Raw genomic sequence first — 21,816 nt, 5'->3', positions numbered from 1 at the left:
GTATAAAATACTGTTCAAGTAAGGCAGAGAGTTCATGTGTAATTAATAGCATCCTGAATGTGATTTTAAAATTGCAATCATTCCTGAATTTTTGTAGTAAAAGTGGGAATCACTAGAGAAATAATGAATGTTTACAAAATGTTTTCACAGTGCTAAAGAGTGAAGTGTTTCGTTGTAACCATCGTGAGCCACACTCATTGATCTGTGTTGTAAACTGGGCCACATGTATATATAGATTGTGTTTTTTTGTTTGTTTGTTTGTTTTTTTGAGATGGAGTCTTGCTCTGTTGACCAGGCTGGAGTGTAGTGGCATGATTCCGGCTCTCTGCAAGCTCCGCCTCCTGGGTTCACGCCGTTTTCCTGCCTCAGCCTCCCGAGTAACTGAGACTACAGGTGCCCACCACCACACCCGGCTAATTTTTTGTATTTTTAGTAGAGGCGGTGTTTCACCATGATAACCAGGATAGTGTCGATCTCCTGACCTTGTGATCCACCCGCCTTGGCCTCCCAAAGTGCTGGGATTACAGGTGCGAGCCACTGCACCCGGCCTACATTGTGTTTTTATATAGGAACATGGGTGTTATCTATACAGTGTGCTTACTCTAAGGCCTGATGAAAGCATAAATTAGTTTGGTTTGGTGGTTTGTTTTAATAGTTACATATTCCGTGAAATATGCTACCTGGCTTCCCTCTGCTGCAGTACTTCAGTGAGGAAAGGGCATTTGTGCTCATGGAAAGTCCCCTTGGCCATGTGGCTGGCTGTGGTGCATGGCAGGTCTGCTCAGGGAGAACCTGCTCCAGGCTGGGATTTCTGGATGGGGCCAGCGTCATTTGGCTGATACGGTCTGCTGCTTCATCTGCTGCACCTGTTCTCTTTTTCCTGGGCTGAGCTTTACAAACCTGTGTGTCCCTGGACTCTGAAGCAACTTTCCCTGCCAATGTTCCTGTGACATCCTCTACAAAACTTAATTCTTGTAGACTTGAAGCAATAGAGGAGTCTTTTCTTCTCCCTTCATAGTGTGCAATAGTGGAGTTTTCTTCTAAACCTGTATTTCTGGAATTTCTGTAGTGTTGTTATTGAGATGTTTTTCAGGAGAGTATTTTCTTTCTTTTCGGGAGAAATCAATATGAGAATATTTGGCACCATTTTTCTCTTTGTAAAGAAAGTTTCCCCTCTAATTATGGCGATAATTTAAGCTTACATAAAAAAGAGAGAAATAAGGAAAAGGAGAAAGAAAAAAATCTCATAAATCCTGTTACCCCGATACAACAACTGTTGAATGTTCTTGCTGCTTTCCCCGTGTTTTGAAAAAGCAGCCCATTATTATATCCTGCTTTTTTCTTTGGTACAATAACATTATATTTTCCCATGTTTTTACAAACTCTTCCTAATAATCATTAGGAATTTTGAAAACCTTTTTTCTTGCTTAAACACTATTGTTAGTGATTAGCTTTAAAAAACACCTGAGGCTGGTAACAGCTCCCTCTCTCTGTTATTCTGAAACCTCTGCATAGTCAAAGGTTTGGAGTTTGTAACTTGGGTCAAAATCATCCTTAGGTTTTGCAAAGTGGTTTCCTTCCTCTGCCACAAGAGATTGGTAACTATCACAAATCAGTAAATCACAGAATGCTCGACTTGGAAGATCCATTGGAAATAATAATTTTCCCACTCCATCATTTCACAGATAAAGAAATTGAGATCCAGAAGGGGCAGGTAATTTCCAGCTAATGAAGGAAAGACTCAAGGCCAGAAAAGCTTGGGAGATAGTAGTAATGAAGCCATGCTGGGGTATAATTCCTAATTCAACTATCCCCTGTTTGGGCGTTTGACTTATTCATTTCATATCCTTTGTAAAATAGAGATAATAATAGTATCTTCCCTTTAAGGTAGTTGAGAGAATGAAATAAGCTAACGCACATAAAGGTTTCAGAATAATGGCTCACAAAAAGGGAATATCTCATAATTGGTGTTATCTTCATTGCCTTCATGATCATCATCATCAATGCTCTCACTCTGGCATCCACCTTCTGTAGTTGGAAGGGCTACAGAGTAGATGGAAGGATTAAAAATGAAGAATTACAGCTATGAGGAAAGTTAATTTCAGATATTCCTCTTAACATTTCACATAAAGCTTCATGTGATGACTTGCATATTAAAACTGAGAAAGTATTATCTAAAGCCCACCCTTGTTTAGATTCCACATGGGGATGATTGCATTCAAGTTTTTAATCCCTGGGTGTGTTGCACATAGTTAACATTCAGTAAGTATCTATTGAATGCGAGTAAATATCTATTGTAGAGGAGTAGAGAGAGTGATGAATTAGGTGTCAGGTAGTGTGGATTCTCATCTGCCACTTTCTAGTTATTTGGGCAGGTCGTTTAACTTACCCTGGCCTCGACATTCTCATTTGTAAAATCAGTTGAACTGTGATCTTCAGGTTGCCTCTTAGCTCTAAATGTAGGATTCTAAATAATGTAACAACCAACATAAGATTACAACTTCTTTTTCATGTTTTCATGTCAGACAGGTAATGTGCTGACCTTGTAATAAGGTTTGAGGGAGGCACGTCTTACACATGAGGTGAAACCCTAGTCATCACGCTTATGAACTATACAAAAGGATCAAAATGACAACTTTATCACATCAGAAAAAAGCACTGAAACTCTGGTTGTTTGGTACATAGGAACTGAGTTTTCTGTGATCGGATTATAATGGTAGAAATTTTCTTGAACGCTTATTTTTCTCTTTCTCTTTCTCTCTCCTGGAGCTGAGGGACTCTACAGTACATTGGAATCAATTCAGATTTGAGTCTTAAAACTTTGAGGGTTGGGTCAGCTTCTTAGGTATGCAATAAGGTGTGGCAACTCTCCTTATTCAGTATTTATGAGCTGGAAGGCTCCTTATCTCAAGGAGTGGCCTCTTCCAGAGAGTGCCTGAGCAGGAGTTTGGTAGCAACTCCCTGATTCATGTAGAGGATGCTTCTAGAGTGTGTGTCAAATGTTTGACCTTGAACACAGGAGAAAAAGAAATACAGACTTACTTAATCATAGACTGAAATGCCCAAACCAGACTGGAATTATATTCAGGAACTATGCTTGTTGTAAACTGGGCTGTGTTTGTGTGCGCATGCATGTGCTTGTGTGTGTGTTTATATTGAACAGTTTGGAATTATTGAAGCCTTCAGGTATTTACAATAAGCAAACAATAGGGAATTTTGCTGAAGCCGGTCATAGTTGGAGACGGGACATTCTATGAATGATCATTTTGTTTTTCATTTCATTATTTGGTCCCTGACTACAATATTAGTCATTTAATGTTCTGTGGGCTAAATCTGCACGTTTTACTTGGGTGGACTAATCATTTCTAAAGACATCCCAAGTAAAATTTTATTAGTTTCAGTCCTTTTCCCCTCCCAACTTCTCGATGTTTGGAAGGGTTTGGCATAGTACTTGGCCATAATGAAGGGGCTAAATAATTATTGGAGAAACACATGGTTAAGCTAGATTGAAGATGAAAGAAGATTGGTATTTTGTGTCATAGTTTTTAGTGGACGTGATGTTTCCGGTGACATTGTGATGAGAGTCTTGGGTAAAGCATCAACTTCATATCTGTGAAATGACTGCAGAACTTTCCAAATGTCTTTTTACCTTTTGTCTCCAATAAATGCCCAGACCATGTCCCTAAGTGGCCCCATTTTTCCTGAAGTGATGAACAATAACTACACTATGACTTCTGGTGAATTTTTGAATTTTATTTTTGATTTAATGATTTATTTTAGAATATTAATGATACCTAATATATGAAAGGTCAGAAAATACAGATAATCTCCACCAGTGTAAAATTACCACACATAAAACCTTTTGAACTTTGGAGACAAAAGTTCTAATTAAGTGTATATGTATGTGTATGGAAATAGTTGGAAATGGTGATAGCTACAGCAATTCATGAATTGTTCTCATGGGTAGATTAAAAGGTTAACTCATGCGGTTCTGCTTTATCCCTCTGTTTTTTAGCTTTGATGATTTCCAGAACAAAGTATTGACTCTGCCTGGCTCTTTGGTGAGAAATACAAAATTTTTAGCAATTGGAATAAACCTTTGAAATGCAGAGAGTTTCATATATTTATGGCATATAATCCAGATAATTAAGCACTTAGTTTGTTTTATAAAAATGGGTGATCATGTATGAGTTTTCTCATTCTTCTCTGCTTTGGTCAGTTATTTTATGTTTGTGAGGTAGAAGGCTGCCAGCACTTATTTTGTCATTTTCCAGCTATTTTAGTTTTTCAAATCCTAGGAAAATGTGTACAAAGCATATAAAATTAAAAAAAGTTCTACATCTGGTCTGTGAGTGCCCCAAGCACATTTTTATAGGGTTTCTTGCTTACTTTACATTTAATATAACGATTCTGTTAGTTAGAGACTGTGTATATTGATCTTAGCTTCTAGTCCATGTCCCTCTTTGTTATTTTATATAAAGATATAATACCAGAGCTAATAAAGGTGGTAGTTCTTATTATTACTATTATTATTTTTTGAGACATGGTGTCCCTTGGTCATCCAGGTTGGAGTACAGTGGTGCCATCATGGCTCACTGCAGCCTCCACCTCCAAGGCCCAGCCTATCCTCCCACCTCAGCCTTCTAAGTAGCTGGGACCACAGGCATATGCCACCACCTGGCTAATTTTTTAGTTTTTGTAGAGATGGAGTCTCACCATGTTGTTCATGCTGGTCTCGAAGGCCTGGTCTCAGGTAATCCTCCCATGTCAGCCTCCTAGTGTTGGGATTACCGTTGTGAGCCACCACATCCAGCCATGCATTGATTTTTATGAGAACCAGAATCGAGGGATGATATGGTTTGGATCGTGTCCCTGCCAAATCTCATGTTGGAGGTGGGGCCTGGTGGGAGGTGACTGGATCATGGGGGTGGATCCTTCATGAATGGTTTAGAACCATCCCCTTGGTGCTGTTCTGGTGATAGTGAGGGAATTCTTGTGAGACCTGCTTGTTTAAAAGTGTGTAGCACCTCCCCCTTTGCTCTCTTGCTCTTGGCTTCTGCCATGTAAGAAGCTGGCTCTGCCTTTGCCTACTGCCATGATTGGAAGCTTCCTGAGGCCTCCTTGGAAGCAGAAGTCACTAGGATTCCTGTACATCCTGCATGTCTGAGCCAATTCAACCTCATTTCTTTATAAATTACCTGGTCTTGGGTATTTCTTCATAGCAATGTGAAAATGGACTAGTATAAGTGGTTAGATACAAATATGATTTGTGGATATTTCTGGTCATTCTTTTCCATTTATTGAGCATGGTGGAAGCTGGTTCACTCTTTTCTCTACCCTGTTACCGTCAGGGGATGTCTCAGTGTCCATAAGGATGATGTATACTCTGTAATACAACATTCTAGCATTCCTGACTTTCTCATCTCATACCTGCTTTACCCTTATTTGGTTTCTGCAGGAGCTGCGTCTTACTGGGACTGTCCTAGGTTTAAAATATTAAATCCCACTAACAATCTTTCCTGTTTAGCTCTTTTACTGCTGATGTATTCCCTGTATCTCTTCTTTGCTGGCTTCCAGTTTCTAGATGATCCCTTCTCTGCCTATCCCATCCCATTCTCATAGTCCACAACCCATCCTCCCCCTTTAGTTCCTTTCCTGTTCACTCAGGGCACATCACTGTCTTGCCAGTATCCTTAATGGCCTTACCCTTTTGTACTTCATTTGTAATATATGCTGCCAGCCCTTGATTTTGACCTGGCATCTTTTCCTGTCTTACCTAGTGGCTGCCAAGAGCTGCTTGAGGAAATCACTCTGTAAATAAATTTATCATTTCCATCCTTAGCTGGAACGTCAGGCAACTGTGGACCATCTTGCATTTGTGTCCTTATGTAACTGACTTGTTTCCTGCTGAACTCTTTTCACTCACCCTAAGCCTTCTTGCAACCCTCCTCCACCCTTTCTTCTTTTAGTAGAAGGCTTTCTCTCTGTTAGTTTCCTAGGGCTACCCTAGCAAAGTACCACAAACTGGGTGACTTAAATAACAGAATTTTTATTGTCTCACAGTTCTGGGGACCAGAAGTCTGACATTAAATGGTAGCAGAGTTGGTTCTTTCAGAGGACTGTTAGAGAAGGATCCATTCGAGGCCTCTCCCCTTAGCTCTAGATGACCACCGTCTCCCTGTGTCTTTTTACATTGTTTTCCCTTAATGCATCTCTGTCTATCTAAATTTCCCTTTTTACAAGGATATAAGTCATATTAGATTAGGGGCTCACCCTACTTCAGTATGACCTCCTCTTAATTTAATTACATCTGTACGAACCCCTTTTCAAAATAAGATCACTTTAGAAGGTACTGGGGATTAAGACTTTGACATGAATTTTTGGTGGACACAATTCAACTTGTAACACCCTCCAACTTCTAAGAGCTCTTAATACCATTAGGTGTTCACTCTGTTAACACCCTGCCCATTCATGTACCCTTATTTGCTCCAGTCTTACTTCCTTTTTTCTCCGTCGATCTCAGGGTTTTGTCCTTTGTTTTGTTCCAGGCTAGTTCTTCCTCCTGTCCTCTCAATTCCTTTCCCTCCTTTCTACTCCAGAAGCTTATATAATTGATTATTGTCTTTCTTTACTATGTTTTCTTCCCTCTCCTTTTAATAGATACTTTCACCGTAGGCTCTGAACATGCTTAAGTCTTCCCCATCTCATCCATAACTTCAGCCTTCTGTCCTCTGTGATCAGTTGTCGTGCTCTGGTTGAGTGGTTGGTGTACACTTGACGTCAGTGTAGCTGACTCAGCTTTCTATTCTAACCTCCACATCCAGATGTCCAGCTGCCCGCTAGAGGTTTCTGCCTCTGTGTCTCACAGTCACCTCGATCTTAGCACATATTATTAATTCTTGTATTTCCCCAAACATGCACCTTCTCGTTCCTCTCTCTGCTGTTGACTCTACCAGCCACATGATTTTCCAAGCTAAAAACTTGATGCTATCCTAACCTTTTCTCCAACCCCACATCCAGGTGTTGGCTTGGTTTTTGTTCCTTGCTGTCATATCCATTCCCACTGCTGATGTGCACATTCAGCCTCATCATCTGTTCCTGGACAGGGAGTAGTTGTATAACTGACTTCCCTGCCTACGACTTGCCTCCCACTCCAACAGAATGATGGGTCTGAAATACAAATTTGCTCTTCCCCTGCTTACTACTTTAAGATGTGCAGGTTTAACTCCGAACTCCTGGCTTATCTTTCAAGGCCTTTCACGATCTATCTCTTTCCTACCTTTTGACTCTTATCAAACAGTTATCTTTATTTATTTATTTATTTATTTATTTATTTATTTATTTATTGAGATGGAGTCTCACTCTTGTCACCCAGGCTGGAGTGCAATGGCGTGACCTTGGCTTACTGCAACCTCCACCTCCAGGGTTCAAGTGATTCTCCTGCCTCAGCCTCCCAAGTGGCTGGGATTACAGACGCCCGCCACAACGCCCAGCTAACTTTTGTATTTTTAGTAGAGACGGGGTTTCACCAGGTTGGCCAGGTTGGTCCCGAACTCCAGACCTCAGATGATCCACCCATCTCGGCCTCCCAAAGTGCTGGAATTACAGACATGAGCCACCGCACCCAGCTTCAAACAGTTATCTTTTATTTTTGTGACTTCATTATCATTGCAGCTGATGCCATCTCAACTCAGAACCTTTTCACTTTTACCTACTTTAGTTCAATAAACTCTTCATTGGTATCACTGCTCCATCTTATTCCTCCACTCAGCCTTCCTGAAATATCTTTCTTGTCATAGTACTCACCTATTCAAAGATTCATATATCAAGTGATGTTTATTTTATGTCATGCTGGATGTGGTCTCAGCCTGACTCTTGATCTAGTTCAGCCTCACAGGCATTTATGGGTTGACCATCTCTCAGCATCTTACAGGGCTGGGCCTGGGTAGAGATTCAATCTCACTCTCTCTTGTCATAAGATTTTATAGACCAGGTGCGGTGGCTCATGCCTGTAATCCCAGCACTATGGGAGGCTGAGACAGGTGGATCACTTGAGGTCAGGAGTTCGAGACCAGCCTGGCCAACACGCTGAAACCCTGTCTCTACCAAAAATATAAAAATTAGCGCGGTGGCTCAAGCCTGTAATCCCAGCACTTTGGGAGGCCGAGACGGGCGGATCACGAGGTCAGGAGATCGAGACCATCCTGGCTAACACAATGAAACCCCGTCTCTACTAAAAATACAAAAAAATTAGCCGGGCGAGGTGGCGGGCGCCTGTAGTCCCAGCTACTCGGGAGGCTGAGGCAGGAGAATGGCGTAAACCCGGGAGGCGGAGCTTGCAGTGAGCCGAGATAGCGCCACTGCACTCCAGCCTGGGCGACAGAGCGAGACTCCGTCTCAAAAAAAAAAAAAAAAAAAAAAAAAAAAAAAAAATTAGCCAGGTGTGGTGGTGGGCACCTGTAATCCCAGCTACTCAGGAGGCTGAGGCAGGAGAATCGCTTGAACCCTGGAGGCGGAAGTTGCAGTGAGCTGAGATTGCACCACTGCAGTCCAGTCTGGGGGATAGAGTGAGACTCCATCTCCAAAAAAAAGAAAAAAAAGATTTTATATTACTTTCTGTCCTGTTTTATTTTCACTATGGTCATGTCTGCCAGTCCTAGATGCTATGAAACTATTCTATGCAAGAGGTCTAAAAGTTAGACTGTTCTTTAATTATGCCAGTAATCCAGGAAGTCATTATATTTCAAATTCAACCTTTTAGATAGCTGAAAAAGAACATCACTACCTTCTTAATTCTCTCATTGGAAATTTAGTTTTAATTTTCTGATGCTTAAAACTTTCTGTGCTTCAGTTTTTTCCTTTTTATAAGTGTTTGATCATATTTACCATCTCCCTAATGATGGTAGACATAATTATCGTAATTAGGTCTAGTCCCAGACAGTGGCTCAAATGTCTGGTTAGTACTGTAAAGATTCAGAGAGGAAGTACATGTCTGTCACAAAGTGTAAGATGTATGACATTTGGGAGAATTAGTCACATTCAATTTGTAATTCTCAAAAGGCAGAATGTTACAGAAATGGAAAACATGAGTAGTGTCCTCTTTCTGTCGTGAGCACCCTGCATCCTGGTGGCAGGCTGTATGGCCTGTAGGAAGTCTCTGCTGTAAGGAGTGGTTAGTGTTCCCTCTTGGGCAGTGCTCTGATTTGCATGTTTGAATTCATTTGTTGAAAGCTGACCTTTGGGCCAGGCCTGGTGGCAATCCCAGCACCTTGGGAGAGATCACTTGAGGTCAGGAGTTTGAGACCAGCCTGGTCAACATAGTGAAACCCTGTGTCTACTAAAAATACAAAAATTAGCCGGGCGTGGTGGCGGGTGCCCGTAGTCCCAGCTACTTGGGAGGCTGAGGCAGGAGAATTGCTTGAACCTGGGAGGCAGAGGTTGCAGTGAGCTGAGATTGTGCCACTGGACACCAGCCTGGGTGACAGAGCAGGACTCTGTCTCAAAAAAAAAAAAAAAAAAAAAAAAAGATGACGATGACCCTGACCTTTGACGTAGAAAGTCTTTCTGTACAGCCTAACTACTGTATTTTCTTCAACAAATGCAAAATGGGCTCAGCTGCAGTACACTATGCCTATTTTCCTTCTGACTGGAATTTGAGCCATTAATTTAGAAATCTTTATATTGCTGGGTTGTGATTGAGACGGCTTCTCCTATTCAGAACCATAGCAATCATTGAAATCAGTGAGGCCAAGGTGGGTCAGAGTTTTCTCAGGACTGGACCATAGATTCCAGTCCTGAGTGTTTGAGACAAATTTTTTATAGTCCCAAACACTCTTTTTATTTTTTTTTTTGAGGTGGAGTTTCGCTCTTGTTGCCCAAGCTGGAGTGCAGTGGTGTGATCTTGGGTCACTGCAACCTCTGCTTCCTGGGTTCAAGTGATTCTCCTGCCTCAGCCTCCCAAGTAGCTGGGATTGCAGGCATGCGCCACCCGCCTTGCTAATTTTGTATTTTTCGTAGAGACAGTGTTTCACCATGTTGGTCAGGCTGGTCTCAAACTCCTGACCTCAAGTGATCCACCCACCTTGGCTTCCCAAAGTGCTGGAATTACAGGCATAAGCCACCGTCCCCAGCCTAGTTCCAAACACTCTTAACTCTTATTATTCTTGCTGTCATGAAATTTATAAAAGGCATAATTACAAGATATTGGAACCAGCAGTTTGCTTTCAGTTTTGCAAGCTCAATTTCTTCAGGACTCATCAGTGTCTTAAAGGAGCTCTTTCATCATTTTAAGGGAGTGATTGAAGTAATATTTACTTTTCCCTTTTGAATCTATTGTATTTTCAGTATGTAAAGTTCTGGTTATTTTTCCAATTTACTGTTTATTTTTTAAGTTTTCCTTCTTTCTTAGTAACTTTTAGTTTTCTTAAATTTCTTTTTAAAATCCATTTTTTTAAAAAATAATAAAAGAGATGGCATCTCGTTATATTGCCCAGGCTGGTCTTGAGCTCCTGGGCTCAAGCGGTCCACCAGTTTCAGCCTCTCAAAATGCTAGAATTACAAACATGAGCCACCCTACCTGGCTGTCTTTTAGTTTTATTTTATTAACTCTTTTGAAATGAACTGTCCTTTCTTTTAGGCGTATGAGCCTGGGAATTTTCTTAAAATTAATTAATTAATTTTGCCTTGGTAACTTTATTGTGACCTGAGTGTTGCATGAGCATCCTAAACTTAGGCTGGGGATATGGAAAATTATTTTACAGTGGTTTTAGGAAAAAGCCAGGTATTAGCAAAATATTATAAGATTCTGAAATCATCTGCAAGTATGGCATGTCTTATAGTGTAACATTATATGATTAATTTTTTAATACGGAAATTAATGGTTTTCTTGCTTTTCAATAGCTACTCTAAATTCTATGATACTGATGAATCTTATGTGTATAAGGAATGTGTTGAAAAAAAAATTTAAGGTTTTTATGACCCATATAGTCATAATACAGTAGAAAAAAAGTTTTCAATCTGTGCTTTTATACCTAGATGAAAATGCATCAGGCAAGTACTTATTTGACCTTTCACTGATTAAAAATACCTTTCTCCAGTCTTGCAAGTTATACTTTGAAAGACATTTGGAATTGCATAGAGAACCCAGGGAGTCCTGGATTCTACAATTCTGTGTGCTCTTTTGTGTTTTCTCAGTCTCTGGCTACCCTCATGTAAGATGTCTATAATGAAGTGTGGTATTTAGAATAAAACTATGATGTTTTTCAGAGTTTGGGAATTATTCTAGTCTAGCAGATCTTGAACATGTTATAATTCTGTGTTCTGATCAGCTGAAATATTGAAGTACGTAAATACTTTTCTTTAAAAAATGAGTATATTGAAGTCAGTCTTTCAATTATGTTTTGATGTATTTTTTTTTAGTGGGAAAGAAGGGGACTGTGTTGCAGTTAGGAATTTGACTTATTTCAGATTTGCCCATGGGATTGTGCCAAATATGAAATTATAACCTATGACATATCTCTTGGATAACTTAGTTGTCTTGGATTATTAGTTTTTCTATTTTAACGGTTTTTCAAAAAAGGAGATTGCACCCATTCTATAAAGCAGTGATGGGCTGTGGTAGAGGTGGAGGGTGAGAGTTTTCTAAGTGCTCCTTAAAGATTTTGGTGCAGGCCTCTTCACTTCCCCTATCAAAATATTCACACACCTTGAAAATTTTGCTGCTGTAGTTAGCAAGGGTTATTCTTGGGGGTGTGTCATATCCCTCAAATGAGTTCAGAGTTTGAGAGCCTTTCTTTTAAAATACCTGTTGCTGAATTATTAGGAGTTGAAGATGGATATTGCTACAATAATATGCAATCTTATTTTTTTTGGAACAGCTCTTGGTTTTAGATAATGCTTTCTGATTTTTGATTCAGAAAATATAGTCATCTTAGTCCTATAATTGTGTATTTATTAATATCAAATTCATAATCCAGAAATTTTAGCCTAAAGAAAAACTAAAGCAGTGATACAGAAATGTCCAACAAAGAAACCGGTAAGTAAGCATTATTCTACAACAGAGAAAAATGAGTGAGAATAACTTATGGTTACTTTTGATTTGAATGAAAACATTTTTTTATTAATTAAAACATACAGGTAAAGAAGAGATATGTTAGTTACAGTCTTTCAGGACATGAATTACAAATTCTTTCGTGTCATAGGTGCTCGTTTATTTTAAATCTTCAGCTATATAGCTCTCTTTGTATTGTCTTCAAGTGAATATGATGGAGAATGTCCTGCTGTTTCTCTTCTCTTAAAAGGCAGACTATTTAATCTTACAAATGAGCATCCTTGGGTCATTACATATTGGGGTTCAGGTGTGGAAAAGGCTTGGTAACATATGGCTTGTCCCCAGATGCCCTAATTGAGTTCAAAACTTTCCCCAAGAGGTTTGCATTACTTTATCTAAATGATGTGTTACATGTGCAACACAAAAGGTGTTTTAGTCATGAAAGGAAAAAAAAAATGTGTACTTGCAAGATACAATGCAAATTGTGCAGTGTGCATTGCACTAATTTCTATATAGTTATTAGAAGATAAAAAAGATTAAAAACCCGTAAAAGTGACATTAATTGGATGACCACAGTTTTGGATGACTCACTTTGATGATCTTCAGCATTCCCTTTAGTTCCCTTATATCATCATCATACATATATATATGTATGATGATGAGATATATATATACATACGTGTGTGTGTGTGCGCGTGTATATCTATACACACATTTTCCTCCGTTTTGATTTTTTTTTTCAGGCAAGATGGTTAGGCATATTAAACTCAACGGTGGACTTTTTTCAGCTTCAAAACCTTACCTGTTATCACAATTATGTGTTTCATTGAGTAAGTTTAATATTTGCTATTAAGAAAAGTAATTATGTTCATGGCAGAACATGTATAAAATAAAAATTGCTATTTTACAGTGAAACAGCCATTGTATGTAGTGTATGCTCTCAGTTTTGTAAGATTGTAAGTATCCTCTGCGTGGGGAAAACATTTGAAAAAAAGGAAATGCAACAAATGGATAATGGGGAAATTGGGGTTTATTGAAATTGTGACTTGCTCAGAGTCCCTCAGCTAGAAGGTGGTTTAATCTAGTATTCTAATGTAGTCTCTCTGCATCCAAAGTGTATGTGTGTAACTGGGCTGCCTCCCAGGAGAAGGGAGAAAAGGGCGAAATAACATCTAGGTACTACTACTACTGGCGCAGCATATAGTTGGGAAAACAAAGTTCTCACAAAGAAACAACTGATTTTGGTAGTAATTCTAGCAGATGAATGGTTTTTCCTAAAAAAGGCCTAAGAGTAAGTGAACCTTAAGGATTCCTGCTGTAGATCTATGTCATTTTTGAACCGAGTTACACGCATTTTACAGAGAGGAAACTGAGACCCGGGGAGATTAAATCATTGTTACTAAATAGTGTTGCATGGTTGATTTGTTGTTGTGAAATCAAGGGGGTTTCTCTGCTGAATTACTCTTTACGTTTTAGATTTCAGTTTCAAGGTTACATTAAAACTAAGCTTGTATTGCCATTTTTATGTGGATTTAGGTGGGGAGTGGGTGGTGGATTGTTTGGTGAGATGTAAACTTGATCCTTCTGGTAGTAATTTGTGTAGTAAAAATTTCCTGCTAAACGTGAGGGGTCTGTAGTCCATGAAGATTATGGAAGGTTAACTGTTGGTTGAGGTACCATGGACCACCTTGTGATAGGCAGACTGGTTTGAGCTGGAAGGCATGATGAGAAAACTGCTGTGTTTTTACTAGCATGTTCCAAAAAAAGTGTCAGAACGTCTTTCAATGGGTGTAAATTGCCTTCATTGAATGAGGCAAATGGTTAATATTGAACAGAAAATGTCAGATAATAAATTCATTCATTTTCTTCGAGTCCTGAATATATACACTTGGATTATTAGCTTGTACATGTGAAGCCACTCTAGCTTCATTTTTAATTCATATTATGACAGCTAAAATCTTTGTGAAGATTAAAAGTATAGAGGAAACAGGTTTTTAATATTTACATCTTAGAAAGATGAAGACTTTAGGTGGGTATAGGGAGAAACACTCAATACTTTGGATTCGTTTTAATTGGTAGGGTGAGTGCTAAGAAAAGGGATAGACCAATTTTTTTCTTTCTTTCTCTCCTTCTCCTTTACATAAACATAAAATGCTTCCAATTCACTGGATTTTCTTCTGTGCTTCCAGTATCATTGCATTTTCTTCTTTCCCTTTTCTTTGTTCTTTCTGAAAATACCTTGCTTTTGGTGGTTTAGTTGCCAGCCACTGGGCTCCACCTTGCTCTGAACCCTCTCATGACCCAGGCTCTGGGTCCAGTGAATGACCTTTTGGTTGCCTTTGCCATCTTTGTACCAGACATAATACTTTTCTGATGCGCGACTGGTGCAGGCAAGGGAAGAAGAGTGGGGAAGTCTCAGGCAGGAGTTAAGAGGTGTTTTATAATGATTGGCCATATTCTGCTATTAGAGCACAGAATTATGGCTCCTGAAAAAAGACTTGGCCTTTCTGATGCTCCCCACTGCATTTAATGGACTAGTTCTGCCAGTATTTACATTGTTTGATTTACTTTATCTTCCCTTTTTACCATCAGTTGAGTTGGAAAGATTTGAGGACACATACAGAAAGAGTGATTTAAGATCCTTTCTGATCCCATTTGGACTCAGAAGTAGGAGAATTTGTGTCTTATTGTGTCTTTTTCTTTTGCTTTTTGATGAGAAGGAGCAGGGAAGTAAAAATCTCAAGAGAGCAGAATCAGTTTTCCGGTCACCAACCTCATTAAGTTAATATTTACTTTTAAAATGAATGTATTTGCCAGCCCTTCCCACTGTTTGTTTGGGAAGCGTTTAACATACATTTGAGAGCCTCTAACTAGTTTCTACCTCCATTGGGTATTTCACCTCTCAGACTGGTGGTAGTGAGTGTGATGTGTGGATCCCAGTTGGAACATCTATTTCTGTCACTTCAATATTACATTTATGTTGAGGGTAAAGGAAGGGAAAGAAATAAAGCTAAGGCAATTTTTCCCTGTTTTTCTGTGTCTACTGCACAATGTTGATTGAATGATATTTAACATCTCTAGTGCTTTTAAACCCATTTCAAATAACACAGTTGACACATATGCAGGGGTTTCAGGAAACTGGACATTTAAATAAAAGATGCAGCCTGAAAACTCAAAGATTACATTTGAAAATCTCTTTCCAGTATTCCATAAAATGATTTTAACAGTTTTTTTGTCTCTTGATACCTGTAACTTTCTAGATGAAAGCTGTTATTTTTCTTTAGGCCTCAGATGAGTATTTCTTCACTATTAAAAATTTTAATGAACATAAAATACTGATTACTTTAACTTCTCTAAATATTTAATAACCACGGTCTTCAGGTACATTGTGTAGTAATTTCTGTTGGTTTTTTAAAGCTTGCCGTGTGAGAGATTTGACCATTATGTTTAGTTATTTGAAGGCTGTTCTGGGGAATGTAAAAATTGATACTGAAGGAAAAAAAGAACTGGGTGCGGTGGCTCACACCTGTAATCCCAGCATTTTGGGAGGACGAGGTGGGTGCATTGCTTGAGGCCGGGAGTTTGAGATCAGCCTGGCCAACATGGTGGAACCCTGTCTCTACTAAAAATACAAACATTAGCCAGTGTGGGGGCCCAAGCCCGTAGTCCCAGCTACTTGGGAGGCTGAAGCAGGAGAATTGCTTGAACCCGGGAGACAGAGGTTGCAGTGAGCAGAGATTGTGACACTGCACTCCAGCCTGGGTGACAGAGCAAGACTTTTGAAACAACAACAACAAAAACAGAGAGGAGTATGACTATTCATGATCTAGTTGACATCCCCTTGCTGTTATAAGTATGTATATTAAATGTTTCTGTAATGTATATCCTACAGGATGATGTATCAGTGTGTAGTATTTTTGTCTAGTTGGCAGCCTGAGAAATATCTGTGAACTTTGAGTGGGACATCTGCCACTTCAAGGATCAGCAAGGCACAGACAAGCCACAGGAATTATTAACTCAACAAATTATTACCTTATCAAATTAATTATCTAATTTACTCCGTTGACTAGGCTGGGTATTTTTCTTTGAGTTTTCTTTTCTTTTTGGTGGATCGATTGATTGGCACTGGCATGTCAGGGGCAGTGACAATGCTGTTTCTAGCTGAAACTCTGTGCTCTCCAGACTGCAGTGAGTGACGCTTCTCCGCCTGAACAACCTCAGAATCTGGGTGCGGGTGGAAAGTGCAAGAGCGCTGGAATCTCCTCCACCCATCTTCCAGCTTGTCACCACGTCCACATTAGTAATCTGTGTGAGGCCGCCTAGTAGTCTCCTTTTCCTTATCTGTACAACAGAGGTAACCATCTCTGCCTGGCAAAATCATAAAAACTAATAAGATAATGCTTGTAATTCCTGTAAAGGGTCTTGGCATAGAGCAGGCACCACTGTTTCATAGAGCTGGGCTGTGCCCCGCAAAGCATCGGCACATGCAGCGTGGTACTGCACGTGACATTTGGGCCATCCTCCACACAAGTCCTCACATCTGTGGGCACAAGCTGTGGGGCACATGAAGCCTCCTGGCTTTATGATGGGAACACCAGCAATCTAATTTTAGGAACCTCCACATTTTAAAGAGGGGGAAACTGAGTCTGTAAAGTCCAAATTTAGGCTTCCTCCTGTTGTTGCCCCACTTCTGCCCATCACAGTGGCCTTGCCATGACCACATGTTAGTGGATCTGGCAGAAGGGAATGCCCACTGGTGGGGTTTGTATGCCAGGTGGTTTTTGTTGGATGGGATTTTGCATCCCACAAGACAGTCAGGGGCTCTGCATATGTGAGCACTACTAACTCATGTTTTAGAATGAAACAGTGTTCACATATGTCACATCTACAGTGTGCATCTGGTCACAGGATTTCCAGAAGGTCTATGATGATTACCCCAGATATAGAGGGAGGGAGAATTTTCCTGTACCTCCTCATTTTTGGGTTGGTGCCTCCCCAGAGGTTCTCCTGATTCTACTTGGTTCCCTTTCTTGTTTGCCAGCTTTTGTAATGGCACGTGTTTATTGTCTGGCAGGGGAAGCCCCTTTGTCTCTACTCCATGTGTCGTGTGTTCATGTGTTGAGTAACTGGTACATTTTCTCCATTGTAGACACTTATCAAAGTCTTGGGACCTGTTGTCTGAGCAGATGTTCACATCCTCAAAATACTCTATTCCCCCTACAAGACTGTGTAAGGTTCCTGAGGGCAGAAACAGCATTTCTACCTCTCTCTAAATCTCATTCATTCAGAACAGTCCTTTGCACCTAGTAGATGCTGAATAAAAGTTGCTTGAGAGAATAAACAGATAATACTTTTGGAGTCTTTTAGGTGAATTTGTTGTCATAATTCAGTCCTCCCTTCCCCTTCCCCTTCCCCTCCCTTTCCCTTTCCCCTCCCCTTCCCCTTCCCATTCCCCTCCCCTTCCTTTCCCCCCTCCCCTCCCCTCCCCTCCCCTTCCCTTCACCATAGGAATTCACCAACTGTTTATTCATGGGGATGGGATTTATCTTAAATGTTTTTTTCTGTAGGGACCTTATTTAATTTTCCCGGTAATGTTGGCACTATTATTTCTGTTTTTACAGATGGGGAAACGGAAGTTTAGAGAAGTTAAGCAACTAGCACAGGGTCACAGGGCTAGTGAAACTCCAGAAGTGGTGATGACCCAGACAGGGCCCTCATACCAGCTTAAGTAGCAGCTGGAGAGACCTGCTGGATTGTTGGCCTTTTAAAGGGAACATTGAAAGTTTCTTGCATTTGGTGATGATTGGGTTACATTTACTAGAATTGTATAACTTTTAAGTTGCAAATTAATGCTAAAAGTGTATTAGGGTAGCCCTAGGCTGTGGGACTAATTGAGAAATGAAGTACAATGGAAGTGCTGCAAGCAAATGGGTTTTCCTGCTTAGAGTAGGTACTTACTATTAATCCTGCAGCATTTGCTTTAAGGAGTTGGAGTCTTTCTTATCTAATTAAAAAGTACAGGTCAGATGTTGAGTGTTGTCAATAATTTAGCGCCTGCATCTTTTTGTCCCTGTTGTTTGTTTGGAAACTACAATTTGGAATCTTCTGTGCACATTTTAAAAAGTAAATGACTGTGTGGTAATATTTTTGCTTAGTAAATGTATGCATTATCATCTTGAGCTTAGGAGTTTTCTGTACTTTTCTTGAAACCTTTGTTAATAGAAAAACTGTCAATCTAGTGCAGTGATCTTTCCCTGAAGTCCTCAGCATTCAATTGGGTATAAAAGTTGTGATCCCAGAGCACATGTTTTGAGGTTAATCCTATTCATATTTTTGGTTTTCTTCTTCATTCCCAAGATATATAAAAATGACGAACATTTGAGATTGCACATTAGTGCATTGGATTTTTATCTGGGGTGGTCCCTTCTCTAAGTGGGTAGTGGGAGTGTGGGAAGGTGAAGCAATACCTACTAACCTTATTCGTGATTTGGGAGCTTGATTATCCTTTTTCCAAACATCCTAAGCAAAGACTGCCCTGACTGTGTTTTTACTGAAAGCTCTTCCTGTCATTCTGGGTAGTTTATGCTCTTTATTTACTTTGTGTAAGGAAATTCCTTCTTTACTGCCCCATCTTATCTTAGATCAAAGTTTCTACCCAGGGACCCTACTTAAAAAGTATTGTCTGAGACTGCATGTGTTTTCTTTCTTTTTTTTAGCACTCTGAGATTTTGCTCCATCTGCACTCTCTGGTTTTCCTTCCTTCTATTTATGGCAATTGTGTAATGAATATTCATAGTTTCCATTATTAATGTAATAGCATGCCATTTGTCAGCTCTCTGTCTTTCTCGTATTTTATATATATATATATATATATATATTTTAAAAATTATTTTTATTTTAAAATTTTTGTTGTCTTTGTCTTCCGTAATCTTTTTTCTTTCTAGAGTTTGTGATCATGTGTTTTTCCTCTAACCCAGACATATGTGTAGGTCTAAAACTGCACAGTGCAGGATGTCAAATGGCTTAAAAGGATTTCTGCTGTGACTGAAAGAGTGGATCTGTGCCCTTCTGAGGGTGTAGGCTGACCACATGAATACCAATAATTAGACATCTTTTATTTTAAGAGATGGGCAGCTGTTTCCTTAGTTGAATTTGGAGATCTTTAGTTATTTTGCTTTCTTTAAAGGGCTTTTCTTTGTATATATGCATCTCTTTGACAGGGTTGATGGCAGACTGGGAGACTGGCATGGCAATAGTGGGAAAGACAGAAGGGAAAAAAAGCACAACTGAAAAGGAAAACCTAAAGTGTTCTGAATATTAGATTTTAAGGTATTAGGTTTTTTTTTTTAAGTTTTCTTTTTCAATTTATTAAAAAGTAGAATATGTAAGTATTATGAATATCAGTTTATTTTTCAGTGATTTTAAGGTAAAATTTTCACCATCTCACACTTGATCAGAAAGTCTAGCAATTAACTTTCCCCTTGAGCATCCTGAGCCATCCCTCAGAGATTTGATTAGGATGGCAGTTACAGTGGTGATAATGCCTTCCTGGAGTTTTCAAGCCTTTTATTTAAATCAGTGCTTATTATCTCTCACTGTTGTTTTAAGACACAGCTCCTGAACCTGAAAGTCCAGTGAAGATTTCATCTGGAAGGTTGGGTTACTGGGTGTGTGGGATTAGAGGCACAGGCTACTGTCTTCCTCTTTGTCATCATCAGAAGCCCTGAAACCCCTTCTCATGCTTGCTAAGATTAGGCAGGAGTGTCACTGCATATTTATAATATATTTTACAGGGCTTCATAGTTTACAAAACAGTTTCATATGGTATTTCAGTGAATTTTTGCAACAAAACAGCCCTGTGAAGGAGTGGACATATAGTTTCATCTGTTTTGTAGAGGTGGAAATTGTACTCAGGGAAGGTAAGTGCTGTTCCCCAGGCCACAGTCTTCTGTTCTCACAGTGGAGCTTTGTCTGGGACTCAGGTTTCATGCCCTCTCACCCTCCCCTTATTCTGCTTCTCCTGAAAAGGTCAGGATTTAAGGAATTGCATTCAGCATCAGACTAGGGGAGGTATGTGACCTAGAAACACTAGTGATACGGATTTCAAAAAGGTAGTTATTTATTCTACTTCATAAGATTAATGACAAATAATGAGTCACTTTCTAATTTGTCTATTCAGACAAACGCATTTTGTTCTCTATGTTCTTTCTGTGTTCTAGATTTATGGACCCGAATGCTTAATTTTACATAGCAGTGAAAAACATAAATCCTATTTTGTATTCTTTAGGTGCCTCAAGAGCCAACAGCTCAAACTGTGGACGCAGTATTGGCAGTTTGGCTAAGAGGAAAGAGAGAGAAGTGGCTAGCAACCATCCCCCTGAGAATAGGAGAAAATGAGATATTTCTGACAGCATTACAAACTGGAGCAGAGGTTTGGTGATAACAGGAAGCTGCTTATGAGAAGGATTTAGCATTAGATATGGATTTGAAACTCTGCCCCACCACTTAGTAGCTTTGTTACCATGAACAGACAGTTGCTTAATCTCCCTGAGCTTCAGCGTCCTCATCTGTGAGTGAAGGCTGTGAGGCAGTCTCATATATTATAAGGCGATAAGTCAGGATGCTGGAACGAGCTGCCTGGTGTCATAAACCTGTAGTCAGTCATAGCCAGGCTCCAGCACGCCTTGGCTGTGTGATACTTAACATCTCCATGCCTCAGCTTCCTCATCTCAAACAGGAGGATTCTAATAATACTTAGCTCATAGGATTGATAGGATCACCACAGTTTCCAAACATGTAAAACATTTAAAACAGTAAATGGCTCATAGTAAATTCTCTACTAAAAGTTAATTGTGTCTGGGCACAGTGGCTCATAATCTCAGTGCTTTGGGAGATCGAGGAAGGAGGATTGCTTGAGACAAGCCTGGGCAATACAACAAGACCCCAGTTTTAAAAAATAAAAAAAACCTGGCCAGGCGTGGTGACACACGCCCATTGTCTTAGCTCCTCAGGAGGCTGAGGCAGGAGGATGGTTTGAGTCCAGGAGTGCAAGGCTAAAGTGAGCTGCACTGGCTTCACTGCCCTCCAGCCGGGGCAACATAGGGAGACTCTGTCTCTAAAAGAAGTTATTTTTAAGTGGAATAAGTTAGGGTGGTACTTGCCACATACATTAAGCTTTCAATAGACTAGTTTCTTCCTCCCCTATTTAGATGTTTTGAGGTTAAGCCTAATGAAAGCAATTCAAAAACCACTAAAATACAATTATTTTAATATTTGCATCACATTTAATTAATGTAACTATTGATCTCTTACACCTTGGACATTCATTTTTTGAATGTAGTATTTTAAAATGTAATATTTTTGCACTATTAATCACTTAAAATATTGCCTTATATCATGTCTAGGAAATTCATTATAGGCCTTTCTAAGAGAGAAGGCTTTGTGATAAAAGCCAGCTGCCTAGACATTTCCACCCTCCTCACCCATCCCCCAGCAGGCTACAGAAGCAGCAGGCTGGCAGAGGTCCAGATTTCCTAAGTGATGGGATTGTTCCCGGGGCCAGGAATGAGAGGAATCTGCCTAGATTGGAGATGGCTTTAGCTACTTTGCTTTGCTTCATACTCGTAGTCTTATTCCCAAACTAAATCTGACCCAGCACCATTTTCCATTATTGGAGATGTTTTAACACTGTGTGTGGAGGTCTTGCTATTTAAACAATGATTTCTGAATCCACTTTTTAATCCCATGGCAGCTTTTCTGTTTTTTCT

At 39.7% G+C, this 21,816-nt stretch overlaps 1 protein-coding gene and 1 non-coding gene across 5 annotated transcripts in view; one reads left to right on the top strand and one right to left on the bottom strand.

Annotated features, from left to right (window-relative positions):
- The window catches only part of CDK14 (cyclin dependent kinase 14), a 727,116-nt gene that overhangs the window by 139,210 nt on the left and 566,090 nt on the right, over window positions 1–21,816 (top strand). For 2 of the 4 annotated variants that reach the window (XM_077998072.1, XM_015134131.3), the window contains one exon: window positions 4,016–4,061. The exons of the other annotated variants lie outside the window; for them this stretch is intronic. In XM_077998072.1, coding sequence (XP_077854198.1) covers window positions 4,016–4,061 — 46 coding nt within the window. The remainder of the gene's footprint in view (window positions 1–4,015; window positions 4,062–21,816) is intronic. 4 annotated transcript variants of the gene reach the window in all.
- LOC114677275 (small nucleolar RNA U13) lies at window positions 2,520–2,624 on the bottom strand. The gene has a single exon (XR_003728561.1). It is a non-coding gene; the product is annotated as a small nucleolar RNA U13 (small nucleolar RNA).

Source organism: Macaca mulatta, chromosome 3 (genome assembly GCF_049350105.2).
Source record: "Macaca mulatta isolate MMU2019108-1 chromosome 3, T2T-MMU8v2.0, whole genome shotgun sequence".
Lineage (NCBI taxonomy): Eukaryota > Metazoa > Chordata > Mammalia > Primates > Cercopithecidae > Macaca > Macaca mulatta.
The sequence above is the reverse complement of the archived record's forward strand: the minus strand, read 5'-3'. Positions and strand labels throughout refer to the sequence as shown.